The sequence below is a fragment of the Oncorhynchus mykiss genome, chromosome 18 (genome assembly GCF_013265735.2).
Source record: "Oncorhynchus mykiss isolate Arlee chromosome 18, USDA_OmykA_1.1, whole genome shotgun sequence".
Taxonomy (NCBI): domain Eukaryota; kingdom Metazoa; phylum Chordata; class Actinopteri; order Salmoniformes; family Salmonidae; genus Oncorhynchus; species Oncorhynchus mykiss.
Window position 1 is genome coordinate 13,074,863 of NC_048582.1, and position 9,884 is coordinate 13,084,746.

At 42.4% G+C, this 9,884-nt stretch overlaps 2 protein-coding genes across 3 annotated transcripts; one reads left to right on the forward strand and one right to left on the reverse strand.

Annotated features, from left to right (window-relative positions):
- The first annotated feature begins 201 nt into the window (after positions 1-201).
- gp91phox (NADPH oxidase 1) lies at positions 202-5,957 on the forward strand. Its single transcript, NM_001171859.1, is given in 13 exon segments — positions 202-246; positions 343-435; positions 1,056-1,166; positions 1,271-1,355; positions 1,482-1,630; positions 2,636-2,817; positions 3,033-3,165; positions 3,259-3,351; positions 3,580-3,833; positions 4,234-4,396; positions 4,952-5,098; positions 5,559-5,683; positions 5,840-5,957. Coding segments are annotated over 13 exon segments (1,698 nt in total).
- A 999-nt stretch (positions 5,958-6,956) lies between these two features.
- Positions 6,957-9,868, reverse strand: LOC110495504 (dynein light chain Tctex-type 3). Of its 2 annotated transcripts, XR_005037323.1 has the most exons (6): positions 9,710-9,868; positions 9,332-9,373; positions 8,875-8,998; positions 8,621-8,698; positions 7,914-8,164; positions 6,957-7,492 (listed from the first exon to the last, which is right to left on the reverse strand). XR_005037323.1 is itself a non-coding variant. In XM_021570798.2 (5 exons), exons 1-5 carry the CDS (start codon positions 9,731-9,733, stop codon positions 8,088-8,090), a joined length of 345 nt encoding a protein of 114 aa, XP_021426473.2. In that variant the 5' UTR covers positions 9,734-9,868; the 3' UTR covers positions 6,957-8,087. The 2 variants fall into 2 exon arrangements, 1 of the variants encoding a protein (XP_021426473.2); XM_021570798.2 differs by having other exon boundaries at positions 6,957-8,164.
- Positions 9,869-9,884: the final 16 nt, after the last annotated feature.

Genomic DNA, 9,884 nt, shown 5'->3' on the forward strand with positions numbered 1-9,884 from the left:
ATGAGGAAGTTGAGAAGAAAAGAGGAAGCAGCATTAGACTATTGAGATGCACCCTCACTCACAGGGGTAGTGGTGGAAACCACATGTCCTGGTCTCTAGTCTATATAACTCAGCACATCACTGTCCCCCTTCCACTTTCCACTCTCTCTCTGTCTCTCTCTCTCACACACACACACACACACACTCAATCATAATTTCACCATGGGCAACTTTGCTGCCAACGAGGGACTTTCGGTCTTTGTCATTGTAAGTCTGTCAAATTAAATTCTATAATTACTCCACATTTCTGTTTTGGGGTGTAATGTCCTACTGATCTAACCAGGTGAATTGGGTCTGTTTTAGCTGGTATGGCTGGGAATCAACGCTTACCTGTTTGTCCAGTTCTACATGAACTTCCTGACTGAGAGATGGTTCTACACACGGGTCCTTCTTGGGGTAAGTTTGAGAACCAAAGTCCTTAGATTTTCTATTTAAGAAATGGAGGTCAGTTTAAGATTTCATACTCTGCTCTTAGTGTATTAGACATCTTGGCAACCCAGAACCAAATATGAAGTGCTGGCCTCTGGCCAACTGTTGTCATCTGTCAGCAGGGCCTGCTGTATTACATATTTAACACGTAGACCTTCATCCTTATTTGATTTTATATTTACATGTATATTGTACAGTTAGTAGGTCATTCATATTGAATATGTGTAGTCCATATTATGCCTAACCCCTCTTGTCTGACAGAGATTGAAACAAAAGAGGAATCACAAGTTGATGTGATATCTTTACTCTGTGGTTACAGCTGTGTGAATGACTGACTACGTGTTCCTCACAGGAAGCCCAGGTGGCTAAACTAAAAGTAGCAATGACCAGAAGTGAAACTGAGTCTGTACTTTACTCTGCGCCCCTCTCACTCCTGCTCAGTCCCTGAGGGCCCCTTTCAATTGAAACCAGTAACCAGAAGAAAAACAAAACAGATTCAAACTGTAAAAATGGTGGTGTTCGACGAATTATTCCCACTTCCTCTCCCTCTCCCCCTCTCTATCTAACCCTACTATCACTCCCCTCAGGATGCCCTCTCCTGGGCCAGGGCTCCTGCAGCCTGTCTCAACTTTAACTGTATGCTTATTCTGCTGCCAGTCTGCCGGAACCTTCTGTCCTTCCTGCGCGGCTCCATTCAGGTAACACAGACACACCCCGACCCTATTTAATTCAAATCTGTGTGGGTAGTCATCTATAAATAATAGCTGTATCACATTTTTTCTAACTTTTCCTACACGTTCAGTGTTGCAGTCGCACAGCTGCTCGACAACTGGACAGAAACATCACCTTTCACAAGCTGGTAGCTTACATGATAGCATTTCACACAGGTACCCTACTCACTCACTTAGTTTGCTTTACATTTGCCTTTGATTGTCTTCATTCGTCTTCATTGTTCATCAAACAGATGTCTCTGTACAGATTGTAATCTTTACTTTGCCTTTGTCCTTGCCTAGCGGTCCACATCATCGCCCACCTGTTTAACTTTGAGTGGTTCATGGGAGCCCAGCTGTACAGGAACAGCAGCTCTCTGCCCTTTGTGCTGTCCCAGATTGGCACCGGAGACAATGCCTCCTACCTAAACCCCATCAGGACTGACCAGACCGTGAGTATTCTATTAGCTACAGATTTTCATTGTTCATTATGTCTATGACTACCTAGGACACTGTGTTCATTATGTTTATAACTGCCTAGGACACTGTGTTCATTATGTTTATAACTGCCTAGGACACTGTGTTCATTATGTCTATGACTACCTAGGACACTGTTCATTATGTCTGTCACTGCCTAGGACACTGTGTTCATTATGTCTATGACTGCCGAGGACACATTGTTCATTATGTCTGTCACTGCCTAGGACACTGTGTTCATTATGTTTATAACTGCCTAGGACACTGTGTTCATTATGTCTATGACTACCTAGGACACTGTGTTCATTATGTCTATGACTGCCTAGGTCACTGTGTTCATTATGATTATAACTGCCGAGGACACATTGTTCATTATGTCTATGACTGCCGAGGACACATTGTTCATTATGTCTGTCACTGCCTAGGACACTGTGTTCATTATGTTTATAACTGCCTAGGACACTGTGTTCATTATGTTTATAACTGCCTAGGACACGTTCTAATGTCTTATGTAGTGCTATAAAGGCTTTAGGAATGCATAAAGTGTTACAGAGTATTCTGTATTTAATGTAGCTATGTCAAGAGGTCAGTTCTGACCAAGGACATAATGTTGACAATTGATAGCAGATTATGACAGAGAGGAATCTCCCAGCATAGAAATAGAATGAATAGAATGATAATGTATTTCTATGTTTTTCAGCCCATAACACACTATGACTCCTTCATTACTCATTGGCTGCCTCCTCTGAACAGAGAGACATAATATATGACTAAAACAGATCGTAAAATGGTCAGCAAATGTCCCACTTCTTGTAATATTAAAGCAAGTTCATTATGCTAAGTCAGAAGGAAGCATTTCTGAACATTACCGACTTCCCTAAATAGGTTGAGCAGATAGTCCCAAACACAGCCTCCACATTCCCTCCGAGGCAACAACATGACTGCATTACTCTGAAATCCCCCTTCTCTGATTGGGTCAGAACCCAACCATAGTGATGTTCACTACCATCGCGGGGTTAACGGGCGTGGTCATCACCTTGGCCCTCATCCTCATCATTACATCATCCATGGAGGTCATCCGCAGGTCATACTTCGAGGTTTTCTGGTACACCCATCACCTCTTCATCATCTTCTTCATCGGACTCGTCTTCCACGGCTTTGGGTGAGTCAGTTAAAATGTGTGCACATTCATTGTTTCTCCATATTACCCCGTTTGAGTCAGTTGAACATTTACCTACAGAGACATAACATATTATTAGCCTCATTTTAAGATATTAAAAGGGTTCATACATGCTTATAACAAGTAATAAAAGCATTATACCTGCAGGTAAAGCCCTACCGTTTTATTTTAAATCTCTCTAAAACGGTTTGCCACAGGCGAATTGTCCGAGGGCAGACCGCTACAAGTCTCCTGGAGAACAAGCCATCGCAGTGTGCAGATCAGTTTGAGTCATGGGGAAAGAACGGGACCTTCTGCCCTAAGCCAGAGTTTGCTGGGAACCCTCCTATGGTGAGCTATGACGGCTCGTTTTTTTTTTTACATGACTTAAGTGTGCTGCTTCTTTTTTGTAAAGAACATTTTTTCTGTCGGTTTCCTCTTCAGACATGGAAGTGGGTGGTGGGGCCTATGATCTTGTATGTGTGTGAGAGACTGGTCCGATTCTACCGCTCCCAACAGAAGGTGGTCATCACCAAGGTCAGTACTGTCCTTCAAGACAGCTTGTACACTCCCAACAGGCAATTTCTCTAACGGACAATTTCTTTTAGATTTAAAGCCAGTGTGATTGAGACAGTCGTCCTTGTTAGAAGGCAGCCCTGGCCAAGAACCAGAATCATGCACTATGCAGTTCACGTCTACTCATCCAACAGTTAGTTGTCTCTTTTGGCCTCCATCTTGTTTTTCTCCCATCCTTCTCCTCTCCAGGTGGTGATGCACCCGTCCAAGACCCTGGAGCTCCAGATGAAGAGGAAGGGTTTCAGGATGGAGGTCGGCCAGTACGTCTTCATGCAGTGTCCCTGCGTCTCCCAGCTGGAGTGGCATCCCTTCACCCTCACCTCCGCCCCCGAGGAGGATCACTTCAGCGTCCACATCCGTATCGTGGGCGACTGGACCCAGGGCCTGTACGAGGCCTGCGGGGGGGACAAGAACGAGACCCAGGAGGCATGGAAACTGCCCAAGTACGTGCTTGAATGCAGAGCTAACATTTTCTACGACCCCGTCCCCTTAACTAATCTTCGGTTAAATATCCATTAGGTTGAATGTCAATTAGGTTTTTGTACTGCTATTTCTGCACTTCATGTCCCTAGTTGACATCGTAGTGTAGTTAGTGGGCTGTCATTTAGAACGTGACGATGGGGTTGTAGTGTTTTCTTTTTACTGTGAAATAACGGTGAGGGGAAGTGCCACAAGAGAGGAAACGTGGTTTTCAGCAGTGGTACATTACAATAATCGCAACATTGTGTAATTGTTTAACCAGAAAGTATCCAGTATATTAGATTCTTTCATGTGTTTATCATATAAATGTCATTAGAAGACTATTAAACTGTTATATGACTGTAACTCTCTCCTTGGATGCAGAATGGCGATAGATGGCCCGTTTGGTACGGCCAGTGAGGACGTGTTTGGCTATGAGGTGGTCATGCTGGTGGGTGCTGGCATCGGGGTCACCCCCTTCGCCTCCGTCCTCAAGTCAGTGTGGTACAAACACATCCAGGAGAACCAGAACGTTTTCACCAAGAAGGTGAGAGAGGGGCTCTGTCTGTCTGGTTTATTGTCTTTCTAAATTGCAGTGTAGGGTACTTCCCCATTTCATTCCACCAATGTTTCAACTAAAATGTTCTTCATTCCATTGTGATCTGCTTTTCTATTTAATTTCATGAAGTGAGAGACAATCTCACTGCTATGAGTGCAATGTTCATTTATTTTCAACGTTTACATCGTTCTTTTAGGCTGCTCATTACTTCTTGTTATATGTCCAATTTGTGATTCAAAATTCAAAAGGGCAGTCGCACATCTGAGCTATCTTTGTTGCAGGTGCACGGTAACAGTTGAATAAGATGAGGAAAAAGGAGAAACCCGCACACTGCTCTTGATAGTATCACTGCTCTTGATAGTATCACTGCTCTTGATAGTATCACTGCTCTTGATAGTATCACTGCTCTTGATAGTATCACTGCTCTTGATAGTATCACTGCTCTTTATTAAGCTTCACGCTGCGGCCTCAAGGCCTTCCTCAGATCTTTGTTTTGTCCAATATGTGAAACGGACAATCTTTCTTCCATCTCCTCGATGCCAGATCTACTTCTATTGGCTGTGTCCTGAGACCCAGGCGTTTGAGTGGTTTGCTGACCTGCTGCAGTCTCTGGAGGGACAGATGACAGAGAAAGGCATGGTGGACTTCCTCAGCTACAACATCTACCTGACCCGCTGGAAAGAGACCGAGGTCAGCACACCACACTTTTCAGCAGGGGCGCAACTTTGGTTTTAGAAGCGGGGGGGGGGGGGGGGGGGGGGACACATCTTTAAAAAATGTATATATATCCAGTCAGAAAAAACGCATGGTCCTAAAGCACACCTTTGCCACATTTTGTATCACATTCCAATTATAAAACTGGGGGGACAAAAATCCAATTTCAGAATGTGGACCTCCCCCCGTTGTTGTGCCCCTGCTTTTCAGAGTAATACTGAAGAGAACTAACATTTTCTTAAACTCAAAAGACACTCCGATGTACAGATACACAGCACTAACACACACATATTTATGTTGTATGTACAAGGATGAAAGCTAAAAAATCTGCGTTGTCTCAAACTGAATAACTATTGCCCATAGATGAGAGTGGGACAATGAATAATCACAAAATTAAACTAAAAACGTTTTTTTTTTATTTTTTTTTTTACAAAAGGCTGCTCACTTCAGAGTTCACCATGAGGCAGAGAATGACCCTATCACAGGGCTGAAGCAGAAGACTCTGTATGGGAAACCTAACTGGGACAATGAGTTTACTACTATTGGGACAAAGCATCCAGAGTGAGTGCCTTTCAGCCTCTTCTAATCCAAATTACAGCCAACAGAAATGGCATAGTCCAGAGAGACACACGAGTTAGATGTACTCAAATTGTAAAATGTGTTACATGTATAGTTCACAACTTGTGGACTATTCGTAATTAATGTGTGTGTGTCCAGGAAAAAAGTAGGAGTGTTCCTGTGCGGTCCCACCCAGCTGGCTGACGTCTTGGAGAAGCAGTGCCTGTCTCACTCTGAGGCTGGTGTCAAGTTCATCTTCAACAAGGAAAACTTCTGAGACCCCAACACCCCTCCAAGAGTACCAATTATTCCTACTTTATCAAAGTTAGCTTTCAATATTGCTCAGACCCAGAGTATCCTCTGGCTTGTAAGCCGTTTCACATTCCTAAACTGTTGTTGTTATCCCCAACATAAACAATTAATGTTTTTTTATATGGATTCTTTGGGTGAATCACTTTTTTTTTTTTTAAACTTAAGTGCCCTTATCTCACACAACAGTTTATCAGATCATAGCAACAAAAATGGAAGTAAACTTCACTGTTCTAATGATCATGACCTTCCACACCCCTCCTCAGTGACATTTCACAATGGGTTTCTTGCACAAATCTGTGAAGAAATTCCCAAACCTACCCGCATTTACCACAGAGGCCAGAACGTTATTCTTGTTCTGCAATACAACATGCAAACACAGAAACTCTAGTGTCAAAACTCTCTAGTTCCACTTCCTCCTGTTTCTGGTGTTGTATTTACACGTTTGTATAAGCAAAATAATATGCATAAAGCTTACTTCATTTAAAAAAAACATTTTATTTTCACTGCACCAGGGATAGTCTACCAGACATTTTGCCTTTGCAGCTTTCTTCAGTGTGTAGGTACAGCAAACGTTTGTCTAAAATGAAAATGAGCAGCAACAAAAAGCTGTTTGGGATGTGATACTCTAGTTATCCCAGCTGCAGCTTCTCCTGCTGGACTCAATAGCAGCTGAGTGTTTCTGTAGGCTGGCCAAGTGAGTGATACATTTCAGCTACCAGTGAACACACAGACACTGAGTCAGTCCTATGTGTGTTCATGTGGGAGTTCAGCGTCTCTTTTTACTGAGGTCAGTCAAATAAACCTAAAGTGCTGGTGAGGAAAAGTCGTGCATCGTGTGGCTGATCAACTAGACTGCATAAAGTATTGTGATAACCCTTGGCTAGAGTTGTTAAATACCTATGGATCTGCATGGTGTTGTATTTGTGCTGCTTGATATAAGTTATACACAGACATCATAAAAAGGTTTAATTTGAACGTTTAATGACATTCAGCTATGGGTCCTACAGTCTATTGATGGCACCTTCCACCCCACAAAATTACAGGCATATTACCATTTCTATGGAACTTGTTCTTTTATTCTTCATTTGTTTAAAACAATGATTGCAACTTGAAATCGTGTCTGTATACACTATCCTGTGATCGGTTTACATAGCATTTCCTAAAGCAAGTTGATCTGATCTGTGATGTAAAATAATGTACATAATAAACACTGCTTTTCCTCACCCTATACCAAGGAAGTGGGACAACAGGACTAATATAAGCACCCACCAAAATAATGACTTATTCATTATAAGTAAAGCCAACATAGTTGGAACATTGGTATCGTAAGGTAGCAGCTTTGAAGCCAAGCTGTCATAATAGGAAGATTTCAACGGATGCATTTAAAGTCAATGAATAAAGTGTCTTCGGGGTAGACAGCATTTCAACCCATCCAGAGCATTTCACTAGATGCAGTAAATAGGTCAATGGAACGCAGACCGTGGGGATTGAAGGACGCAGGATCGGGGCACATTCAACAAATCTGATCTAACAAAGTAGATATTTGTCAAATCCGTCATGATTGATGTATTGTAACGGGCCCACAATGTGGTTACTAAAGTTCGATTTGGATATATTTGGCTGTTTTCACTGCATAACATTTAGAAGTTGTCCCTTTTCAGGTTTAGAAGAAGTGACCGCTAAATGCTAACTCCCATTCCTATAAGCTGGTAGCATAGCTAGCATACAGAAGTCAGTGGTGGTCGTCAGTCGTTTCTTCTTCTAGTATTACATTGTTGGGTTTTGAGTTTGCAATAAAGGCATTTCACTGTACTTGTGCATGTGACATTAAAAATGTGACTCTTGATGACATGAACATGTCTTGTCAAATAACCACATTTTTCTGGAGGGCAATTAGGAGAGTCGGGATCTTTCCTACACGCATTTCCATTGTTTTGGTCGAGTTCCATTGACCCCTTTACCACATCTATAGCCGTATCGCTGCTTGTCCCATTCAGCATAGAATGTACAGTGAGCTACTGATTACTGAATACCTCCCCTGCAGGATGGGTGAAGCATGGCACCTTCTATAAGCAGTATCAGGGTTGGTCCTGGTCTAGGGGGTTAAGGCCACAGCAAACACACTGACCACACAGTACATGGTGCGGTTCTCCCATTTCACTGTGCAGCTCCCTGAGAGAAAGGAACAGACAGTGCATGAGTCAGTTTGATAAGCAGTGTTTCCTAGGCAGCTGGGGAGGGCTGGTTTAGTGAAGAGACATGTGGTTCCACCCCAAAGCGCCGCATGTCATGATGACACCTGTTTTGTTGAATGAAAGAAGATTTGAGATAGACAAGATAGCGGCATACACATTGATGATTACTTCATGAAGTTAAACTTGTTTTTTTGAATAACGGCGCATTTACTAAATTAAAACACCACCTGCCACTGGACATTTCATAATATACATGTTTGGCTGAATCAAGAATGAAGTATCGCCAAGTTAAGGTTGGTTGAAAATTCTCTGTGCTACCAAACAGTACTCCCAGTAATAGATACCAAAAATCTTTGGTTAAATATCATTATCTGGTGTAAGAATTTGTAACTAGGAAACCCTTTGAACTGAGCAGTGGTGGATGTTATTTTACCATCAGTAACAGTGTCCCAGTAGCAGGAGTTAGCTGTGTGGAGACCAGCACCACTCTTCTGCATGACAGCACAGCTAACTGTAGAGAGAGGAACAGGCAGGGGTCAAATTATGATCATCGTTAACAAAATATCAGTAAGCAATTGTGTTTTTTCACATGTTTTCCCACCATTGGTACCATACAATAAGTTTGCATGCTGGATTTACAGCAAAATTAACAAGTCTGTGTTCAATAGGAGATGAAGGCAGCCATACCAATGTACTTGTATGACTTAGTCTGTTTGACCATCAGGGTGAGGGCTTGCTCCACAATCTTGGCTGTCCACTGGTTCACCGTGTCCTGTCTGTAGCTCTCTTCTCCAATGATACTCTGAATACACTGCAAGACAGACAGTTTGGACACAGACACACAGACACACACACACATCTGAGAAGGCTGGCCCCTTTAGGCATGTGGGGAGCATGGGACCTGATGTGAACAGTGCTGTATTCAGAGTCACGTCTATACTGGGGATATGAGTGTTTGTCTTGAGTAACCAGGGGACAAACAGACTGCGAGACTGGATACTGTTTCACATGATACCTCACTGTAAATTTACACTTAGTAATAGCTAGCTAAATCTATATTTCAAAATCCATCTTAAATATCCATATTCCCATTTGGTTATCCAAACGTATTGATGCTGAATCAATAGATAACGTTAGTTGTTACCTCTTTCACGGAGTTACTGGCCTCTTCAGAGTTGAAAGAGCCCTAGAAACAATGATGTGTCAGACTTGCACTGGCATCTCAACTCATCACACCTTTCACTGCAGTTAGAATGGTCAAAACTCTAGGACTAAAACTGAAATGCAGTAATATCAAGGGAGTTAGGTAAATGCTGTAACGCAGAGATCGTCTAGGTAGTTTAAACTTTAAACAGTATCTAGCTAGTTGTCTTTTCCACTGTAATTGTATGGCTATTTGGCTAGCTAAGAAGATAACTCGGCTAGCTAACAGGCGTTGTTGTGCCAGCCAGTTAGCTATCTATCTACATTCTGGATTTCATACTCAAGAGACGAACGAAATAGTTGGTAGCATATTCAGTACCTCTTCACCAGAAAATTCCTCCATTCTCGCCTTCTTAAAAGTGATAGAAATAGCTGTTTTCCAGTGAAAATCTGGTTGATAAATGTTTGAGATTTCCTGTTTGCCGTCACAGGTGGTTAACGAGTGGAGGGAAGCAGGTCACAGCCCCAAGAAATGACCTGAGGTTCTGTGAACA

Bases quoted from the DNA above. Each gene is read 5' to 3' on its own strand.
- LOC110495504 (XM_021570798.2), bottom strand. From the start codon at position 9,733: ATGGAGGAATTTTCTGGTGAAGAG. The intron at 9,374-9,709 runs GTACTGAATATG...CATTGTTTCTAG, and splicing joins AGGAATTTTCTGGTGAAGAG to GGCTCTTTCAACTCTGAAGA. The intron at 8,165-8,620 runs GTAAAATAACAT...CCTTTCTCTCAG, and splicing joins CTGGGACACTGTTACTGATG to GGAGCTGCACAGTGAAATGG.